Raw genomic sequence first — 23,136 nt, 5'->3', positions numbered from 1 at the left:
CCCGCACCCCATCTAAGATCCCAAATCAAAATAATCTCTATTTTTCTCCTTGTTTCTTTTTAACCTTGGTGTTGAATGGTGATTAATTAATCTTGGTTTGGTTGCATGGTCTGAGAAGAAGCAGAAGGAACTGAATGTCTTTAGATTTGATTATAATTCTGGTCTGTAATGCAAACTCAAGTTTTCGTGAAAGTTTCTTTCATATGCTTTTTGCCACTTCCCCTATCCATCACAGCAGGCCCAGAGTACTGCTGGTCTGTAACTCCCAAGGTAGTGTTAAATCACCAGATGTTTTCTGATTAAATCACTTCTTTCCATAGCAGGGTCATAAGGAGGGGGTACTCTACTTATTGGCTTAATTATTTTATCTTGATAAGATAGCTGCTGACACTAAATCCTACACAGTCTTTTAATTTTTTCCCCCAGAACATATTAATCATACTCTTTGAAAAGTCACAAATTCTATGCAGAAACCAACTTTTCCTCCTGTTGCCTAAAGATTTATAATAAGGCCATTTATGTTGGATGTGTCTTTCAAGGCAGGCACCACTAGTAAAACTAATGGTATAACCTAGTCATAAAACAGCCAGGGGCACTAGAGCTGAGAAAATCTAAGTTCTGTATGATTTCTCTTTTATTTTCCTACATTAAATCATAAATGTCTACTCTGCGTAGTATTGCTGTTCAGTCAAGTCTACTAATGAAGCTTTTGCCTTCAAAGACTCTTCATTTCTCCTCCATTATCTCCAGACACCATACCTACTACTTCAGAATAGTATATTACATTTTGTTCTCTATTATATTTAATAATATCTTTTATTCTTTGCACATTTTTACCTTTGTTTTTTCTCCATGAAAACCTTCAGATAGTAGACTATTTCTTAGCTTTCATGGTATCTATCCCCTTGTCGGTTACTAAAAATATTTTAACTTTTGGACACATCATGGTTTCAAGTGCCCTCACCATTTTCCTAAAAATCAAAATTTTTTTTATGATTACAAAGTTCCCCTATGTAAATAGAAAAGTTAAGCAATATTGAAAAAGATAAGGAAACCACATCACTCACACAAATCCTACCACCAGGAAGTAACCACCAGAGCAAAATAAACATACCTTGAGAAGTCTGTGTATTATGATGAATATGTAACCACTTAAAGACTATTTTCTCAAGTTTTTATAGACATCATTTTAGGTCAGCAAATATAGTTGTAAATTAGCTTGAGTATATTGTGTATATGGACATATGATCATAGAGTCTAATATCCTCTATTGATATGTACATCACCCTCAATCTTCTATCAAAGATACGGTAATAATTTTGACTTATTCTAACATTCTAACAGATGCTGTGCAAGAAGCTTATGAAGGTCTTTCTCCAGTGATATGTTGTAGGCAATGAGTTATCTGATAGTGAAGCTAAATGATTCAGTCATCCAACTTTTTATTAAGGGTGTATGCCCAGAACAATCCTAAATACCTTCACAAGAATGTACAAATCTTAGTTTTCTCTCCAGCAGTGTTTAGTAAATTCCTTCCCTTGTCTCTTCCCTGTAGGTCCAAAAATGACCAACACATGCTTCCTTTCTGGGTGGACCTTTGTTCCATGTTTGGCTCAAACAAGAATCTGATGTTTCTAGACATCAGTCAGAGCTTCCTCAGTACCTCATCAGTGAGGATTCTTTATGAAAAAATAGCCTCTGCTACCCATAATCTCCAGAAAGTGGTGTAAGTAGAAGCCAACTCCAAGATTAAAACCCCCAAGCTTATCAGAACAATATTTGAATTCTCGTCCCAGACCCCAACTAGGTACTCAAGACACAGGAATTGAGTGGATCCAGTCCTTAAATTTGTCTACTGAGAGAATCATATAATTTTTCCAAATTTTTATTGCAGTGAAATATACGTAACGTAAAACGCCTTCTTCATCATCGCTGAGAGTGCAGTTCTGTGGCATTGAGCACATTCACACTGCTGTGTGACCATCCCCACTGTCCATCTCCAGGACTTTTTCATTTTCCCATTCTGAAACTCCATCCGCATTAAACACTAACTCCCACGACCCCTTCACCACAGCCACCAACAACCACCATTCTACTTTTTTTATTAAGTAATTTTAATACAATGTGAATTGTGGTTTGGATGTCCACGGAATACGGAGAGAAACCTGAAGATCCTGGGAGCAGTCTTAGTCCCATTGTGACAATAGTGCTGTGTGTAGAGCAACGTTTCTCAGCCTCCGCTGATGCTTAGGCTGGATGTTTCCTTTTGGCAGTGGGGACGCTGTCCTGTGCACTGTAGGATGTTTAGCAGCATTCCCGGCCTCTGCTTTCCAGATGCCAACAATACCCATACACCCAAAGTTGCCAAGTGTCCCCAGCGGGGTACAATATCAACCCTGACTGAGAACCACTGATATAGAGACATGGTATCAAGGTGCTGAAACAGGCCTGAGCATTCAAATTTACTTGAGCTGAATATGATCAAAAAATATATGTAGTTGAATAAAGTTAGAAAGAAAGGATGAGGCTGGAAAAGGTAATTATGTAATTTAAATACTTGTATTCAGAACAGAGCATGCCTTTATCCATGTAAGACATTGTTTCAGAGCCTTTCTGGACCTAAGTTTCATTTTTGTGTAGCTAGTGTGCTGGGAAAGTCTGCAAGCTTAAATTTGTTAAATTTAGGCATGCGGTGTGTGGGGGAAGGCATGGAGGGGACTTGGGGAAGGGGAATAAACACGACATAGCCAGCTAAGGGAGCTTTGATATCAAGAAGACCTTTTCAAGCCACAGCTGTCCCCTCTGGTATTTTTCTTTCTCAGTGTAGAGAAATAACAGCCCTGGCCCAATGAGGGTTACGTCAGCCATGTGATCCTGATTCTAACACAAGAAAGTTTCTTGAAGTCAAAGTATTCAGCAGGACACAGTGCTTGTGAAGTGCCTGTTGCTACCACATCAGGGAAAAGAGATATTATCCTTCCTTATCTTTTTCAAAAAGCCATAGAACATCTTTTGTCTGGAGTGATAGCTTATGATTGACTTCTCTTTGGCAGAAATCTGAGATGACTAAAGAAACTGGAACTTCTAATAGTTTCTAAAATGAGTTGTTAGTCAAGGGGTACAAAGTTTCAGACATGCAAGATGAATAAGTTCTGGAGACCTAATGAACAGCAATGCGATGGCAGTTAACACTACTGCATTGTACACTTGAAACTTGCTAAGAAAATTTATCTTAAACATTCTCACCACACATACACACACACACACACACACACACACACACACAAAACAGGAAATGATAACTATAAGAGGTGATAGCTATGCTCATTAGCTTGATTGTGGCAACGACCTCATCAGGTACATGTGTATCAAAACATTAAGTTGTGCACCTTAAATATATGCAATTTTTATTTGTCAATAATACCTCAATAAAGGCAAAATATATGAAAAATAGTTTCTAACATTTAAACATGCTGCAGCCCTATGTTACTATATATATGCAGCATAGGTATGGGAACTCAAGATCTCACCTTCGTTTTATTTGTCCTAGCCTCAAAAACATTTCTCCAGCTGACGCTTACCAGAAGTTCTGCATCATTTTTCGTGGTCACAAGACCCTAACACACCTGACTCTTCAAGGAAACGACCAAAACAATATGCTTCCCTCATTGTGTGAGGTCTTGAGGCACCCAAAATGTAATCTGAAGTATCTCAGGTATGTCTCGCCATTGCTAAGAACTCTCAGCAAACAAACAGAACTGCTACACACCTATCCAGCAATTCTGTGTAAATTAGAGGCAGGGGTGGGGGGAATCACTTATTCTGATTGGAAACAATACCACTTAGGGCACATGTTTCAGAATAGAAAATGGGCTGAAGTTTAGTTTCCACTTCTGTTGATCAATGAACAATCTAGACTACTGTACATAACAGCCCTGAGTCCAAGAAACTCCCAGAAACAGGATATTATCCTCAATCAGGGATCATTTGTCTATGGTTCCTGTTTCTCCTACATCATGATTCATGATATCAGCTGCTGGCCTCATCTTTCCCAGAGGGGAAACTTCAGGAAAACCAGGTTTCCCTTCCCTGGCCGTCCCCTGGTTTGAGAGAGTCCCCTTGGGAAGTTCTCCATGTGGTTGCTCCGGTGACAATTATAACTCGTCATCGGGTTTCATTGATCACATGGCCACATTCAAGTAGTAATAGGTACACTATTAGTCTCAATAGGTGACCTATTAGTCTCAACTTGTGGCTCTTCCTCTACTGACATGATCTTGAGCTATTTAAGTCTGCTCGCCATCAGTAGCATGGAATGATGCACATCTCACGAGGACTTGGGAACTGAGTGCAACCACATCCAAGCATATATGAATTCATCACTGACCAGGATTCACCAGGAAAATACATTGTGTCATTTAGAGATTTGAGTCACTAATTTGTTTCTCAATGAATAAATGAATACCCAAAATGGAAGGAGACACGATGCCATATAAGTTTGGCTTATTTTATTGGAAGCAGTTAACATTCTACTTTGTGTTCCAGTTCCCTGTGGTTCCTCTATTATAGTGGAGACTCTAAGAGAAGAAAGTGTTTTAGCTGAATTTTTGTGGATTTTAGCTCTGTGGCATATATTTCACTTGTGAATTTCATGTGAATTATCAATTTTGCACACTCAACATGAGGGTATGACTTATTGCCAGCTTAAAGATGGAAATGAGGTTTCAGAAATTCAGGTAACTTGACCACATATTCATACATAGTAAATGGAAGAACCAGAATTTTTTAGAAACCTCTCACTCCAGTGGCTACGATGATACACATCATGTTCCAATGAAATTTCACTTGCCCATAATGAGAATATCCATCTCCAGGGGTGGGATGTAGCTGCCATTGTTGCATGATATGCTTGATTGGCTGGATTTCTAAACAACTAGTTTTCAACATGTGGTTTCAAGACCAAAGGCGACAGCAAGTTCACCTGGGGACTTGTTAAAATCCAAATCCTTGGGTTTCACCCAGATCTTCTCAGTCAGATTCTGGGTATATGGCCCAAGAATTTATTTTAACATACCTTCCAGGTGATTGCAGGGCACCTTAAAACATAGGTCACTGGACTGTACATGCAGGGTTTCTGAGGGTTGGCATTTCTAAGGATGGTGACGCTGCTGGTTCAGGGACCACCCTTTGACAACTGTGCTCCAGGGTGTAAAACGTGGAGGGGAGTGAGGGAGGAAACTGGAGACAGCCACTGGCATTTGGGTCTCAAGGACTTGTTCTCGTTTCCCCTGCAGGTTGGTGTCCTGTTCTGCCACCACTCAGCAGTGGGCTGATTTGTCCTCCTCCCTCGAAATGAACCAGTCCCTCATATGTTTGAACCTCATGGCAAATGAGCTCCTGGATGAGGGCGCCAAGTTGCTGTACATGACCTTGAGACACCCAAAGTGCTTTCTGCAGAGGCTGTTGTAAGTCTCTCCTGTCTTCCCGTGGAGTGTCTTCATTTTAGGTCTGGGGCCACATAGAGGGGAGCCATGGTGACACTCATATTTGCTGGACAGCCCTTATGGAACTTCCTACTGATGGAGACACCTGGTTTCTGTTTTTGGTCCCATGCGTCTCATCCTTCTCTCATTCCTGTTTTACCAGCACATGATTGAGGGAGGGAGCGGTTTAACTAGACAGGCTGAAGCTGAGGACTCGAGCATCTGGAGACAGCCAGGGAAGTTGGGCTGTGGAGATGTTCTCACCATCTTGCCATGGGTGTGGTGCTTTTGCAGATTGGAAGACTGTGATCTTACAGGAGCCTATTGCAAGGAGCTCTCTTCTGCTTTGATTGTCAACCAGAGGCTGACACACCTGTGCTTGGCCAAGAATGCTCTCGGGAATCATGGGGTGAAACTGCTGTGCGAGGGCTTGAGTTACCCCGAATGTCAGCTACAGACCCTGGTGTAAGTCCCTGTTGGCTGTGCACATGTGTGTGTGTGCATATACAGGATTCCGTAGGACAGCTGCAAGCACTTAATAATTTCTCTGAATACCCCAAATATAATGCTGATGGTTAGATCTGGTGATACCTGGGGAGAGAGTAAGAGAAAAAAGTTACAAGTGGTGTTAATATTCTATATGAATTTGGAGAATATAGCTTATTTCCAGGTTTGATTTTGTGTGTGTGTTCTTGGAACTTTATAACATAAACTCTACCTGTGGTTGGGTGTAGATGATGTTATTTGCCAATAAGCTTAATATAACCCACCTGTAAATGCTGAAATCATAGGACAAATTTTTAGGCAGGACTTGGGGCTGCACTGTTTCTATTCAGAGATTCTCATCATCGTTAATATGGCTGGTGTTCTTGCTGTCTACAAAACCACCACCAAAAGTTAGTAACTGTCAACTTTTCCTATAAACTAGGTTTAATTTCAGCTGTACCTTAAGGCACCCAGTCTCTGATAAATATGCATGCACTTCAAATTTCATGCAATATTTAGTTCACAGTTAGAGAGGGAGAAGGAAAGGATTTTTCCCTAGCTATCTAAGCCCCCAAACCCTATAACAATATAAAGTTCCATAGAGGATAAGATGCTACTCAACCACTAGCCCTTTCTTCAAATCAAATTATGTTAAAAGTTGCTTCCATCCAAGGCAAAGGAAAAATAAAATAGTGATGGTCAACACTTGTTAAGCACCTACTATGTGCCAGACATTATGCTGGCCAGATTTTGTTCCATTGAATCTTTCAGCCTCATGAAACAATTCCTCATTTCTCCCAGTTTGCAGACAAGAAAACAGAAGCTTAGACATTAAACCTCATCAACTTTGCCTCCCTGTAGAAGGTATGAATCTCAGAAAACACAGATAAACTTTTTTCTTCCTAAAGCTCAACTGTTTTTTTTTTGTTTGTTTGTTTGTTTTTTGTTTTTTTGTAATCCATACTCACCTCCCTATTTTGCTAAGTGTTCAAAGCTTAATTTGCTTGGGGCTTCCTTTGTTACCCCACAGTTACGGAAGTTCTTATAAATTTATAAATTACCAGGCCATATTGGTCTCTTTCGGTGCACGTAGGTCAGCCTCAAATATGTCGTCCACCCCTATTGTCCCTCCAGGCCCTATGGCCCCTTGCTGGGGAACAAAGACACTAAAGCTGCCTGTGGTCCCACGTCCCTGGATATATCACATGGCCATTATTCCCTGGGATCTGGCCATACCACAGGGAGTCTTTGTGGAAGCCAAGGTCTGTATAGTCATTTAGAGTTTATTAAAATCAAAAGGCAGCTCTGCTGGTATCCTACTGCTGCTGTAACAAATTATCACAACTTCATTGGTGTAACACAATTTTATAGTTCCTTAGGTCCAATACACATCTCACAGAGATAAAACCCAAGTGTCAGTGGGGCTGTGTCTCTTTCTGGACATTCTAGGAAGAAATCCATTTATTTGCTCATCCAGGTTGTTGACAGAATTTGGTTCTTTGTGGTTATAACTCTGAGGTCCCTGTGTCCTTCTTCTAAAAGCCATTGCATTTCTAGGTCCGTGGTCTTCTCCTTCCATCTTCAAAGCCAGCAATGGTGGGTGGAGTGCTCACGAGGCTAAAATCAAGGTGTTAGCAGGACTATGTTCCTTCTGGAGGCTCCAGGGGAGAATCCATATCCTTATCTTTTCCAGTGTCTAGAAGTACCTGTGTCCCTCAGCTTGTGGCCCCTTCTTCCACCTTCAAAGCCAGTACATAGTATCTTCAAATTTCCCTCTGTCTCTCTCATCACATCTCTCCCTGCTGGTTTCAACTATTGGCTCCTTCTTATAAGAGGTCCTTGTGATTACATTGAGCTCACTGGGTAGTCTCCCCATCTCAAGATCTTTAACTCAATCATGTCTGTGAAGTCCCATTTTCATGGAATATTACATATTTACAGAGACCAGAAGGTAAGATGCAGACATCTTTGGTGGGGACAAGAAGGACATTATTCTGTCTGCCACGCCACCCCATGATTTCATTTCCATGTGTCCATTGTCTCTAAGTTTGTCTGAAACCTATGACTTGAGGTCAACGATCATGGTTTGGATGGATCACACCATTGAGAACTAATACTTTTTTTTCTTCGTGTGAATAATTTGTAGGCTGTACTACTGCAACATAACTAGTGATGGCTGCGTTAATCTCTCAGTGCTTCTCCAACAAAATTCAAACCTTACACACCTGGACCTGGGGCTAAATCACATCGGAATTACTGGACTGAAGTTTCTGTGCGAGTCCTTGAAAACACCGCTGTGTAACCTAAGATGTCTGTGGTGAGTTGTGATTTTTAAATTTAATCTGTATTTGAAACAAAATCTCAGTGTAGCAAGTTTCCCTCACAGCTCTAATACAAAAGACTGAAATAAATTCAATCATGTATTTTTTCCCCCTCTTTAACCATTATAGTTTGAACAGCAATATAGTTTGAAATTAGGAAGCGTGATACCTCCCACTTCCACTCCTGACTCATGGATGTTGCCGTTTCCCCTTAAGAACTGGATCTCTGAAGGCAGGGTGTTCCCTCCCACATGCTTGAGGCGTGCACCTGGGGCCTGGAGCACCCGGGGCCTGGCACACCCGGGGTATGGTCCATGGCTCCACCTGGGGCACAAACCCAGGACCTTCTGCATGCAAAGCAGACATGCTAACCACTACACTATGGAGCCACCCATGTATTTTTTAAAAATCCAATAGGACAGTATTTTTCACGCACACCAAAAAAAATTTAAATCCCAAAATTCATAAAGAACTGCAAAAGATGTCAAATAGACAAAGCAACTCTGACAAAGAACAAAGCTGGAGGCATCACACTTCTTGATTTCAAACTATATTGCTGTTCAAACTATAATGATTGAAACAGTATCATACTGGCTTAAAAACAGATGCACAGGTCAATGGGACAGAGTAAAGAGCCCAGATGTCTGTGGTGAGTTGTGAACATACCCCCACATGTATGTTCATCTCATCTTTGACAAGGGCACCAAGAATACTCAATGAGGAAAAGATAGTCTCTTTAATAAATAATGTTGGTAAAACTGGATAAACGCATGCAAAAGATGAAATTGGACCCATACGCTATACACAAAAATAAATTCAAAGTGGGTTAGAGACTTGAACATAAGACCTGAAACCATAAAACTCTTAGAAGAAAACATAAGAAAAAAGCTCCTTGGCATTGGCTCTGGAAATGATTTTTTTGGATGGGATGACAAAAGCATAGGCAATAAAAGCAAAAATAAACCAGTGAGACTTTGTCAAACTAAAAAGCTTCTTATAATAGAGAAAACAATTACCAAAATAAAAAGGCAACCTACAGAATGGGAGGAAATATTTCAAATCATATATCTGATAAGAGGCTAATATCCAAAATATATAAAGAATTTATAGAACTCAATAGCAAAGAAGAAAAATGGGGAGGAGGAAGGGGGGGGGGAGAAGGAGAAGCCCTATAAGAAAGTGGGCAGAGGACCTGAATTGATGTTTTTCTAAAGAGGACAGACAAATGGCCAACAGGTACATGAAAAGATGCTCAACATCAGTCATTATCAGGGAATTGCAAATTAAACCACAATGAGATATCACCTCACTCCTGTCAAAATGGCCATCATCAAAAACCAACAAATAACAAGTACTGGCGAGGATGTGGAGAAAAGGGAATCCTCATGCACTGTTGGTGGGATTGCAAATTGGTGCAGCCTCTATGGAAAACAGTATGGAAATTCCTTTAAAATTAAAAATAGGACTGCCTTATGACCCAGCAATCCCTCTTCTGGGTATTTATCTCAAAGAAATGAAAGCAAGATCTCAAAGAGATATCTGCACCCTAATGATTATTGCAGCATTATTCATAGTAGCCAAAGTGTATAAATAACCCAAGTGTCTGTCAACAGATGAATGGCTAAAGAAGATGTAGTAGAGAGAGGGCGAGATAAAGGAAGAGGGAGAAGGGAGTAAGGGAGGAATACTATTCCGCCATGAGAAAGAAGAAAATCAATGTTTCCACCGCAAAACACTGATAATTGTGTATCGAGAAGGAGATGTTAGCTAACGCTATGGTGGGGAACCACCGGTGGCTATCATTCCTGGTATGTACCTGTTATGTATCATTCCTGGTATGTACCTGGTATGTACCTGGTATGCAAGAGCAGTGATGCCAATGGTGATGACAGCCTCTCAATCACATGCACTGCTGGCATAGAAAAGGGTGGCTGTGCTTCATCCGGTCAGCTGTGACTTCTGGCAATATGATCTCAGTTACATGTTCTAGGAAGTAGTCATATCCATCAGAAAAGATGATTATAATAATGAAACATGCATATGCATTATTTAACCATATGCCAGGAAGTAATGTTTAATATTATGTTTAGACTCTTCTAAGTCCTAGAGTAAACTTAAATGCCTGACTTATTCTCTTACCTAAAAAGATTATTTTATTTACTCAGAACAAAATCCATCATGCATCATATTTTATTCCTTTTTCATTTCAAATATCAAGTCCAATCCTTTTTTGAAATCTTGCTACCCCTTCAAGATATCTAGAATCTGTTCTCTACTCCACACGCATCCTAATAACATGTGGGTTGCTCTAGTACCTTCAAATTAGTCTGTATTCTGCCTTCTTTTTTCCCCTACAGTTTTTCAACCAAGCAGTAGGACTAACTTTGAAGGTGTAACTCTTGCCACACTTCTGATCGGTTGTCGCCCGTTTCATTCCGAGTAAAATTCTAAATTTACAATGGCCTAAAGGCTTTATGTGAGCTGGCCCCTCTTATCCATGACCTCATCTCCTGCAGGCCCCCTGGCTCACTCTCAAGCTGGCTGCCTTGATATTGTTTTACACGCTAACCATATGCGACCCCAGGGCCTTTGTACAAGCTATTATTTTGCCTTGGGAGCTTCTACTCCAGATATCTCTACGCTCATTCTCTTTACCCCTTCAGATCTTCCTCAAGCATTATAGCTAGCACCCCTAGCTGTTCCCTATACCCCTTGCCCTTCATAAGCCTGACTCGTATAGGGCACACTGCATTCCTTGCTGTTTCCCATTACCAGATGTACTCTAAAGGAGAGACATTGTTGGATTCCCAACACCCTGCAGCGTGCCTAGTGTATAGGATGGTACTAGTAAGCACTGGTTGTACATAATGAACTTTTGTGTTTTGCCCATAGGTTATGGGGATGTGCCATCACCCCTTTGAGTTGTGCCGACCTCTCATCTGCCCTTAGCAGCAACCAGAACCTGATCACTCTTGACCTGGGCCAGAATTCCTTGGGGTATAGTGGAGTAAAGATGCTGTGTGATGCGCTGAAACGTCAAAGCTGCCCACTCCGGACACTCAGGTATCATCTTTCCATGCCATACAGTGTTTTTTCTGTGATCATAGGCTTTGGGGGAGTACAAAGTATAGGAATTTTTTGTAGGCATCTATTGTGAACATTCAGTTTTTGTCCATTGATGTTTGCTCACCAGATAACTCTAAGGTCTATTCCTTCTGTTGCTTTGGCGGGTAAGATGAGCCAAAAGGTGAGACTAAAACTCAATCTGAAACCAAGAAGCTGGATTTAGGGCTCATCTGAGTGAGAGAGAGTTAGGGTGGCCAACCACTGTCTCGTTAGAGAATCAAATTGCAGCTCTCATATGGTGCTTTTGCAAAGAGTTTGTTTTAAAGCTGTATTGGCTACAGAGGTCCAGAGGGTCAATGTCAACCTTAGAAGCATGTTCTCTGGAGTAAGTCCACTGTCTAATGAGAATAGTCTGTGATTGTAAACACTATCACCAACAGGCCATCATTCACTGGCTTCTCAGAGCCAGCTGTCATTGAGTTCTGTTGTTTACTTGCTACTGTGGCAACAAAGAACCATAAAACTCAGAACAAGATGTCAAATCCTCACAAAGACAACATTGGAGCTGTTTTCTTAGACCAGTCAGACATTCTTTCCTGGGCCTTTGAATCTCGAAATGAGTGATTCAAGGGGGAACCTTGTTTCTGAACCATAGATTCTAGAAAGGCACAGATGCCCCAGCCCTGCACTTTCAAGATTTGGTGCTTAGTCCTTTGATTCTATTAGCTACCCCACATCCTTCTGATAAGCCCTTCTACATTAACTGGAGTCACTTTCTCTTGCTCACAGCCAAAGAACCCTAACATCACACCTCATTCTTAGAGCAACATGTTTAGATCTTCTGTGTGGTTCTTCACACCTGTTTTTCATTTCTTCAACACTTTTGGCTAGACACAGATCTTCTGTGGGAATTATTTTGTTCTTTGGCAATGGACCATGACCAACCTCTAACAATCATGCATAAACACAATTACATTTAACTCTGGAGGGTCATGTTTAAAATATTTTGAAGCTAGTTGGCCCTTATTCTAGCCAAAGTTATTTCAATGGCTGACAAGATATCTACTCAAGCTAGTTTAAGATTGTATGGGTAGGTTGGACTCTTTGTTTTTTTTTTTTCCTAGCTTTATCGAGGTATAATTGATAAATGAAAATTATATATATTTAAGGTTTACAGTGTGATGTTTTGATATATCTACACATTAAGTCATCACTACAATCAAACCAATTAATATATTCATCACCTCACATGGTTACCTTTTTTGGTGTGTGGTAAGAACTCATGAGAACTACTCTCTTAGCAAATTTCAAGTGTACAATAGGGTATTGTTACCTATAGTCACCATGCTGTGCATTAGATCCTCAGAACGTATTCATCCTATAACCAAAAGTTTGGCACATGGATGTATCATGAATCTTGAACAACAAAACAATAATTAATACACTACCAGGACTACAGTGCCAACGAGAAACATGGCAGCTAATATCATTGGTCTCTTATTTTTAATACATATTTGTGCTTTAATTTTGCCTTCCCTTCTCCCTCTTCCCATTTCCATATATGCATGGCTGAGTATGGTTACCAAGAGCCGAACCCTAGAAATGAGATTGCTATCCATTATACAGTAAATAAGCAGTTTTTAGCTAGTATCACGTAGCCAGGGTGGATAAAAAGCTTGTCTGGCTGACTTGGTTTAAGTGTGGATGTCTCATACTACTAGGGTCCACCTAGTAGAAGTTATCAAAGTGACTTACAGAGTAGGTAGGTATTATAGCTATGTCACATCCATCAATTCGGTCTCTTACCATCCAAAGCTACACTACGGCTTTATACCATTACAATGTTAATGTGATATCATCTCTTTTTCCCTATCAAAGTGATATGGAACTCTATTTGGCAGCGTAGAATAATAAGCAAAGGTGGCCTCTACTCTGCAAATCCCTAAAGTATGAGAGATACTTACAGGTACTTGGGGGTTTGAAGTGAATCTCCTTGAAGCAACAAGAAATCTTTTTTTATCCCCCATCATACTACCAGGTTGAAAATAGATAAATCTGATGCTCAACTCCAGAGGCTTCTAGAAGAAATCAAAGAAAGCAACCCACATCTGACTATTGAGAGAGATAATCAAGACCCAAAAAATAAAAGACCTTCTTCTCATGACTTTATTTTCTGAATCCCCCTGGAGTCACTCATTCTCCAGTCAAGCCATGGATGGATCTTTAAAATGATGAACTTCCTGTGAAACCTCTCAGTGACCTTAGCTACTGAGCCAGGTGATATTTGGTTGTGTCTCTGGCTTACATAAACATGCACAAGTCACTCAATGTTGTTATGGATGAAGTGTCTATATCACGAGCATGTCAAGAGAAATAAAAGTGGAAGCATTCATGAAGGAGGTTGCATTTATTAATGGATTCTGACCATACGTCAAGGTCAGTCTGGAACCCATATTAGAGAAGGTAGAAGAAAGAGGTCAGTATGATATCCGGTGAGGGTGCTTTAAGATCCCCAATGTGCAAGACACCAGTGAGGAGGCTTCGGCGTCCACTGGATTCCCTCTGTCCCAAACAGGGCGTCCTTGGACAGAAAGCCAAATGGACATTGACCCAATAGCTCCTTATTGGAGCCCCGAGAAGAGACACTCCTGGCCCTCCTTTTTCATAGCCATAGCCTCTGTCCTCTTGCTCTCACACTCTACACACACTCTAAGTCCCCTCCCCACTCCCATGACTTGCCTCTTAAATACCATCAAGCCTTGGAGTTCTAACAGTGGCCTCAAGGTTAGGACTGTCTGGTCGCCCCCTGTCCTGACAACTGTGTGATTTCTGGGTCTTCGGGTGGGTTGGGAGTGGCCTGTGGATGCCTCCGACCCGATGCAGTAGGGGCTTCTTTCGGCTATGCCAGTCCTCCGCCAGGAGACCCGCCAAGAGTATTAGGACTGCAGCCCCCAGGCATATGCGGACAAGATTGCCCCTGGAGTACTGCCAGCCAGCAAGACCTGGGGAATGAAGAGACAGAAGTGAGTGAAGGAGCCCTGCTCCAGGACCCACTCCAAGCCACGTCTTGGGTTTTTTACAGCCAGATCTCTCCTCTGAGATCCCATCATTCTCTGCTAGCTAGGCTTCCAGTCTCCTTCCTAAAGGGTCCCTTCCCTCTTTGCCAGGGTCGGAGCTAGATAAGCCCAATTCCCTAAGTATACCCTCTTCCATACTCCCCTCCCCACACACAGACACCACCTGGTTATTTGGCTAACCATGGAAGAGAAGATTGTTATAAGGGGTGGGGGAAGAGAGAATTTCTCTAGAATATCTCCACCTTCCCACCTAGTCTTATTGCCCAGTTCTGAACTCCATGTACTAACAGTTCCCCTCTCCTTACAACTTTGCACACCAGGGCCCAGGATCACAGAGCTGTGGCTTCCGTATGGGGAAGGCCATCAGCTTCAGGTGAAGACATGGGTGCGGGAAGGGAGAAGGCCCACAGAGGACCACTTACTCACCAGTTGGAGAGCCTGATCCCTTTGGAAAGATGGTGATATTTCTAGAAGGCTCTGGGGATCAAAAAGGGTAAGAGTGAAGCGCTGGGACCATCCCCTCCTACCCGTTCCTGCCTCAACCCTCAACACATACATTTGAGAGTTAGGGTTCTGTGGTCATAAGAAGAACATGACCCATAGAATCGGGCTGTCGAGGTTTGAATCCCAGATCCACCACTTATTAAATGCAGAGCCTCTGGTAAGAATTTAACCATCCAAGAGCCAGATTTCCCATCCGTCTACTGAAAATAATTACATCACTTGTATGCTTGTAGGTCGATATGAAAATTAAACTAAAATAGCATGTGGCGACTGGGGAAACCCAGGCAAAGGGCACATGGGGTCATTTCATATCATCTGTGCAATTTCTCATAAATCCAGATCTCAAAAAATTCAAAAATTCCAATCAAAAACACACACAGGAGCACGCCGACCTGCCTGCTGTGCCTCCTTTACCATCAGCCCCCATACTGCCCTCATCCTCAGGTGTTGGCACACTCAGTCTGGGTCTTTTCAACATGCTTCTGGTTCCTTGGAATTTGGGTCGACGCTAAGACCCAGGAAATGTCAGAGAAGCCAAAGCCTAGCACAGTATTTCCAAAGGCACAGGCTGTCATCTGATTGATTCACCAGAATCAGCTAAGGTGCCTTTGAAAATGGAGGAGCACTGTGGTTCACACAAAATTTAAAGTGACAGTCCTCAGAGTGGCATTCCCCAGACCAGAAGCACCAGTATCACCTAGGAACTTGCTAGAAATGAAAATTATTGGACCCCACCCCACACCTCTGAATCAGAAACTCTGGGGGGTCCAGAAATCTGCCTTTTATAAGCCGTCCAGGTTACACTCAGGCCCGCTAATATTTGAGGATGACAGCAATGGAATCGGAGGCTCAGACATGGAGTCCAGAAACCTATAATTTTATAAGCTACTCAGATATTATTCTACACATGAGATATTATAAACCAACCCCCTGAGGCTGAATAGAAGTGGGGGTGTGGGGCAGCATAGTAAAATCTATCTACTTATTATACCCACCTTCTTTATGGGCAGAAATAAGGGATTTTTTAAATAAAGCGAACTTGAGAAAGAGACAAGTGAGTTAAATTGAGAAATTTGGACAAAGAGGAGAAAGAAAAGAAAGGGTCCGTGTACCCTGGACCCCAGACACCAGACATTCAAAGGTGAATCCCCCAGGACTTACCTGTTACAGAGGAAGGTGTTTCTGTGGATAATTGGTTGGGGGTCACAGAGGTCCCTGAGAAATCAGAAAAGGAGAGAATTCTGTGCTCTGTTAGCTGTTGGTTCTGAGCAAAAAAAAAAAAAAATACATTTCTCCACTCAGATTCCTCACCTGGAAAATGAAGATAAAGCTTATATCACTGAACTGCCATGTGTGTTAAGTGGCATTTGAAAGGCACCCCTAGCACGTGCTAGGGCTAATTCATAAGGACAAGCCCTGTCTCTGCTTTTTGAACCTCAATTCTGCTCTTTTTCTAGATCTCTGTGACCTGTACCCCTACTTTGTTCCTGGGAGATGTTGGGTCCCAGGAAGAAGAGGAGGGGACAGGAACAGCAGGATAAGCTTGGGGGGGCAGGTACGCCATGTGAGGGAAGGGGGTACCTAAAGAACAAAGCACAGCCCCTCCTCACCTCCCGCAGCCTTCCCGCCATGCTGGGCATGCCAGCCTTCATCCTATCACAAGGTGTTTGTTCACACAACCCCATCCACCTGCAGCCCACCCCACCTATTCCATCCACCTAGTTGGTTTGCACTCTGCCCCAAGAGTCACATCACAGTGATTGCTCAGAGACATCTCCCCTTCTCTGTTCCAACAACACTGTGCTTACCAAAGTAACGATCATACATGTGATGGACATATCTTTGACTTAAGACTGTTTGCTCTGCAAATTACTATATATACATATTATTCTCACACGTGTGTATGTGTAAAGAAGAAGATGGCGCATATTGAGGACAAAAGCTTTGGTCTGCACCCCCTTACCTGTGACCATGAGCTCCAGGGGGTCGCTAGGGGCCGACCACAGGTACGGGGATATACTGGAAAAGCTGTAGCATTGGTAGGTCCCACTGTGGGTGGGCATCGCCGAGATGATGGGAAAATTGGCCTGGTACCACCTCTCAGATCCCTTGAAGGGCCCAGTGTCCCCCTTCTTGTACAGAGCAAATTGGTCAAAACCATATTTGCTCCGACACTGCAGAGTCACGACCCCTCCTGGGGACACCACGGGGCCGGGCTGCGCTGAGAGCGAAGGCTTGTCAAAAACTCCTGGGAGAGAGGGGACTCTTGTGTTAAAGACCATGGCCAACATCTTGGCTAAGGGGTGGGAAGGTCCCCTCAGCTCCCCAAGACCTGGGAACTTTCCAGCTGTATCCATCCTGGAGAAGCCACTCTCCCTGCCACCAACTCACAAAGTGGTTAAGGATGCATGACTAAGGTCATAGCATAGTGCCCAGGCGTAGATCCTGGTTCTGCTGCTTAGAGGCTGTGTGATCCTGGAGAGAAATTGTCCCTAATTCTGTGCTTCAATGTTCTCTACTATAAAACGGGAATGCTTGAATGAAGCAATATGTATTAAGCATTTTGCAGAGTACCTAATGCATAGCAAACACTCAAAATATGATGGTAGTAACAAAATAGCTTAAGCTTGCATTATAAGCTTGTGTTACAGTGAACAACGGTTACATTCATTGTAAACTCGCATTAAAGCGCCAGCTTCCAGATGCTGTTCCATATTCATGACATATATCAGTTCATCTTCTCAAAAACCTATGATTTCATTACTACGAATATCCCTATTTTATCAGTGGAATTAAGGCACACAACGCTAAATAACTTGTCTGAGGTCAAAAGATAATATGAGGCAGAAGCTGAAATCTGCAATCACGAGGTTTGGTTCCAGGTTCTGTGCTCCCCAAAATGAACTTGCACTACTATATAATTTGGTATTATTATTGTCATGGAGCATGGACCACACCTGGCACACAGGGCTCACCACAAAAAAAACCTGCCTGATAATCGTGGCTCATTCATTCAACAATTATTTTTTCCTTAGCAACTCTTCTGTTCTAGGAAATAAAATTCTCATTGGGAAGAAATAGACAATCACTAAGATAAATAAGCAAATGTGTGGCACACCAGATAGTGCCATTTAATTCAGGGTGCAATGTTAGATAGGGTGGTGACAAATACTTGGTGAGAAGAGAGCGTTTGGGTCAATATGCAAAGCAGATACAAGGCCTGGTGGACCACTGACCATGGGTCAGGGATCAGTGTGAGGCAAGCAAGGTACTCTCCTTGGGTAAAAATTTAAAGGGACACATAAAAAAACCTAAGTAATCAAGATAAATACTATTTTAATGCAATTTTAAATCAAAATTAATGCAAACACATTCACAGTGAAAAAAAAATCAAGATTTTAGACACAAACAAAATCCAATTGTGCCTGGTGGAGCTATGTTAAAGCTTGAGGCAAAGGCTCCAAACCCTCCTATGTACTTTTTATGGTAAATTTTTTCCACATAGTCGAAAAAATATTCAAAAGTGTTAAAGTATAATTAAAACTCACAACATTATTTTAAGTTTAAATCTTTTATTTATACCAAGAAAAAAAAAACAGGATTTCTTATCATTTTACTCTCCTGGCTTTTGTGGAAGCAAACTCAATGATATTTTCGAAATCTACATTGTAAAATGACCATTTAAAAATGCATTAGAAAGAAAAGCATAAGCTGAGGACATTTTATTCCACCAAAAAATAAGTGTATTAGCACGTGGATAAAGCCGTGCACGATTTTCCTTTTGTGTCAAGCGTGGCTACATCTTGCAACGGCATTTTAGAATTGTCTTTACATTGTGATATTTTGTTCATTGTGGATGCTTTTGCATCGATTTTGACTTTTGTCAACAGATGTTACCTCACCATGTTAGTTATCCTTGATGGCGGAGGAGTTTTTAGGGAACCTCCCCTAAATTTAACACTCCAGGCCAGAGCCCCCTTTGATCTCCCCCAGCCCCACCCTCCCAGCCATTTACTGTCATCATTATCCCCATTTTCATCCTCTTTGAGCCCTGAACCCAGGGACTCTATAACACCAAAGGGCCGCCCATCCAGCCGCACCCCACCCCCTCCTGTCCCATTACCAGTAGCCACCAGCTCCAGCTGGTCACTTGGGGGAGACCAGCGGGACCCGTTTTGATACGAGCACCGGTAGCGTCCTGCAAAACTCTGTTTCATGGCCGGGATGAAGAGGACAGCCTGGTTCTCGTACTTCCCAGATCTCAGTCTCTCCAAACGGTACAAGTCCACGCCCGGGGGGCCCTGGCAGAGGATGGTCACTGGCTTCTCCAGGGGCACAAGAGAGCGAGGCAGGGCCTGGAGGGAGGGCTTGGGGAGTGGGCCTGGGACGGAGGCAGGAGGAGCACAGGTGAGCCTCTGACAGCGCCTTCTGCTGGCACCCCTCCCGCCCTTTAATGACTGAGCCCGAGGGGGTGCCCAACTCACTGTTATGAGCTCGTGTCAGCCACCCCAGACACAGCCCTGAGGACAGAAGAAAAGGACAGAAGGCTGGCACCATGTCTGAACCCGCGCTTCCTGAGGCTGGGTGGGCGAGGTGATAAGACATGTGCATGCATTTAGCTTTCTTTCCTCATCACTGTGTTTTCACAGATACACATGCACAAAATTGAAGTAAAGGAAGCCAACCATAAAAGGCCACCACTGTAAGATTCCACCCATATGAAATGTCCCTGAAGAGTAAAATCTGTCCAGAGACAGAAAGTCGATTCACGGGGTGGGGTGGGGGTGGGCCAAGGGGTGAGTATAATGGGTGTGGGGTTTCCTCTTGGAGGGAAAAAAAGATGTTGTCTTGGAACTAAAGAGAGTGAGTGATTGCACCACACTATGAATATTGTTAATGGTACATTTCCTGTTAAGTATACTGTTTTACCTCGATTTTTTTTAAAAGCCAACAGTGACTCCTTGTCCCCCACCAACTCCTCCCAGGACCTCTCCCCCATGCACACACTTTTGACAACTAGATAGAGAAGTATCTCTGCTTTCAGAAGGGGACTGTGTGCCAGATGGGGGTCTTTATTTTCTCTCCAGCTTTCTTGAGATGTAATTGACATACAACATTGTGTAAGTGTAAGGTGTGCAATATGGTGATTTGATATATGTATCTATTGCAATATGATTATCACCTAAGCATTAGTTGATGCCTGCATCAGGTCACATACTTATCATTTCCTTTTTGTGGTGAGAATATTTATGATCTATTCTCTTAGCAACTTTCAAGTATCTAATACCATATTATTAGCTATAATCAGTATGCTGTGCATGATGGCCCCAGGACTCACTCATCTTGTAACTGGGAGCTTGCACCTTTGGCCACCATCTCCCTATTCTCCCACCGCCAGCCCCTGACAACCACCACTCCGCTCTCTGCTTCTGTGAATTTGGCGTTTTTTAGATTCAATGTATAAGCAAGATCATGAGGTATTTGTCACTCTCTGTCTGGCTTATCTCATTTAGCATAATACCCTCCAGGTCTATCCATGTCATTGCAGATGGCAGGAGTATTTGAGCCAGTACGAGTTAAATCAAATTATATTCAATTCAATCTATAACTTACTCCTGATATTACTGAGTCTGCATTAAAAAAAAAAAAGGCAGTGTCGTGTTCATTTCCTGACCTAGCTACGAACATATCACAAATACTCCTCCTCTCTGAGTCCCACCTAGCAAATGAAGGGGCCCTCGCAGGTCACCTCTTGCTCCCAAATTCATTGCTGATGCAATTTTTTTAAAAAAAAATTCTGTGTCTCATGGCCCACTGCCTTCCCTTGGCATTTCCCGAATCACCCCTCAGGACTCACCAAGACAGAAGAGGGCACACAGAGATGGGGACATGGCTCCTCCACCCTGTCCTGAGCTCTGCAACCCGGGAAGGACTCAGTCAGGGGCTAGAGCAGAGACACAGGATGCGATGAGGGTGAAGAAGGCGCTCCTCCTCCCCCACCAGCCCAGCTTTTCCTAACTGAAACTTATCAAGCAGGAGCCTTCCCCTCTGTAGAGTGACTTGCACACAAGCTCCAAGGAACCTCACTTATCTCCTGTCACCAGCCCATTGTTGCACCATGTGGGCCAATTGAGGGACTGTCCACCTTCCAGATACTCCCATCAACTCCCTGACACTCACCAGGGATGTAAAAATCAAAACCACCATAAGGCGTCGCTTTGCACCAACTAGGGTGGCTGTCATCAACAAGACAGGTGATAACAGGTATTAGAGAGGACTTGAGGAAGCCGGGGCCCCACTATCCTGCTGGTGAGAATGTGAAACACACATAAAATGTAAGTGATCTAAGAAATTGGAGGGGAGGCATCTCTCCCCTCATCTGCAACAGGGAGAATTGAGGCTCTTATTTTTAATTTGTAATTGTCCTCACACTCTCAGATGTCACAGTGAGCTCCCTGGTGATGGTGCCAATTTGGTAGCCAAACTGGTAGCTTCCTGGACTCTCCCACAAGCTCCCACTGAGCCCCGAGTTCAGGCTGCAGACACTGATGACAACTCCTCCCATCGAGCGCCATATCTCCAGGATTCACTCCTTCACCCCCTCCACCCCAGCCCATGGTAAGCACCCTTCTACTGTGTGTCTCTGTGAATTTAATTTCTCTAGGCACCCCATATGAGTGGAATCATACAGTACTTGTCATTTTGAGACTGGCTTATTTCCCCAAGCTTAATGTCCCCAAGGTTCATTCATGCTGTAGCCTGTGTCAGCACTTCCTTTTTAAGACTGCATAATGTTCCATTGTTGGATGGACCACATTTTGTTTATCCCTCATCTTGTGACAGACCTTGGGTTGCACCCACCTTTTGGGCACTGTGCATGGTGCTGCTGTGAACACGATGGAAAACTGTCTGGTGGTTCCTCAAAACACCAGGTCGGGTGACATGGCAATTGCACTCTGAACTTTTGGATTCTCATTTCCTGGCTTATTTTGATGGCAGTGTTTGATAAAAGCCATTTTTACCTGTGTGTTTCTATAAAAAGAGCTAGTGCTTTGGGACGATTTGCACATTTTTCTTTTAATGTATTCCCAAATGTTTAACAGATTGCTATTGCAAAGATTTTTGTACAAGGCTGCCCTCTGTTGTCAGAGTAGTGAAGTACAGGCTTTTAATAGATGGCTTTTTTGCAGAAGGCGGGGAATATAGAGAGAGGTTTAGGTTCTCAATTTTTTCTTTTTTCTTAAAAAATCCTAAATTCCCCCCTCTTTTTTATTTTTATCTTCACCATGCAGTGTCTGAAAGGTGCCTCTCCCCTATTTTAATATTATAATTCTCTTCCATTGCCAGATAGTCACCTTCCAAGGCTTCAGCTGGTGCATGATCTGTCTGAACATTTTTTTACTATTTTCACACATTTCTCTTTTCTGGTGGTAGTTTTCACACAATTTTAGGCCTGCTGATAACATGGGTTTTCACAAAGGTTTTCTCAAACTGTACTTCTGACATTCATATGATAAATCCGTGTGATAAAATTGTGGACAGGATGGGTTTGGTTTGGTTGGTTGGTTGGTTGGTTGGTTGGTTGGTTGGTTGGTTTGCTTTAAGAATGTGGTAGATCTTGTGTAGTGGTGTGGAAAGATCTCCAAGACCTATTACTAAATGGAAAAAAGCAAGCTGTACACATGTATTACATACAGCAGACTACGATGTGGATGCACTCATTCACTCTTTTCATTTTTTTAATTTACTTATTTAAATTAGTTTTAAGTATACAGTACATTAGTTAGACATCTATATAGTTCCTAAAACAATCCCTCCAATTGCTCCCTCCCTTCCCTGGCCTTCTACCTAATATCATATTAATGCTACCTGCATTCCCTATGCCGTGCTCAAAATTCCCCTGACCAAGTATCAACTACTAATTTGTACTTCTTTAACACTTCACCCAATTCTCCCAGCCCTCCACACTCATCCCCTCTGTCCATCACAAAATTGTCCATTATATTTGTGAGTCTGTTTTTGATTAGTTTATTCTTTTTGTTCCTTAGATTCCTCATATAAGTGAAATCATATGGTATTTATCTTTCTCTGTCTGACATATTTCACTCAGCATAAGAACCTCTAGGTCCACTCATGTCATTGCAAATGATAGAATTTCATTTTTTTAATGGCTGGGTAATATTCCATTGTATATATGAA

General features: G+C 42.4%; 2 protein-coding genes across 3 annotated transcripts in view; one reads left to right on the top strand and one right to left on the bottom strand.

Annotated features, from left to right (window-relative positions):
• Nucleotides 1–13,533, top strand: part of NLRP2 (NLR family pyrin domain containing 2) — a 20,579-nt gene extending 7,046 nt beyond the window's left edge. Inside the window, exons 4-10 of the mRNA XM_039857163.1 lie at nt 1,556–1,726; nt 3,551–3,715; nt 5,295–5,465; nt 5,778–5,948; nt 8,116–8,286; nt 11,183–11,353; nt 13,395–13,533. Of these exons, the coding sequence (XP_039713097.1) occupies nt 1,556–1,726; nt 3,551–3,715; nt 5,295–5,465; nt 5,778–5,948; nt 8,116–8,286; nt 11,183–11,353; nt 13,395–13,533 (1,159 nt within the window). The remainder of the gene's footprint in view (nt 1–1,555; nt 1,727–3,550; nt 3,716–5,294; nt 5,466–5,777; nt 5,949–8,115; nt 8,287–11,182; nt 11,354–13,394) is intronic.
• Nucleotides 13,534–13,748: 215 nt separating this feature from the next.
• GP6 (glycoprotein VI platelet) lies at nt 13,749–22,886 on the bottom strand. 2 transcript variants are annotated; one of them, XM_039857080.1, is made up of 7 exons: nt 20,795–22,886; nt 19,422–19,457; nt 19,061–19,318; nt 16,901–17,185; nt 16,099–16,152; nt 14,860–14,910; nt 13,749–14,358 (listed from the first exon to the last, which is right to left on the bottom strand). In XM_039857080.1, the coding sequence occupies exons 1-7, from the start codon at nt 20,826–20,828 to the stop codon at nt 14,099–14,101; spliced, it is 978 nt and encodes a 325-aa protein (XP_039713014.1). In that variant the 5' UTR covers nt 20,829–22,886; the 3' UTR covers nt 13,749–14,098. The 2 variants fall into 2 exon arrangements, with proteins under 2 accessions (XP_039713014.1, XP_039713015.1); XM_039857081.1 differs by lacking the exon at nt 19,422–19,457.
• Nucleotides 22,887–23,136: the final 250 nt, after the last annotated feature.

The sequence above is a fragment of the Pteropus medius genome, unplaced genomic scaffold (genome assembly GCF_902729225.1).
Source record: "Pteropus medius unplaced genomic scaffold, Ma_sr-lr_union100, whole genome shotgun sequence".
Lineage (NCBI taxonomy): Eukaryota > Metazoa > Chordata > Mammalia > Chiroptera > Pteropodidae > Pteropus > Pteropus medius.
This window is presented reverse-complemented; position numbering and strand designations above follow the sequence as displayed.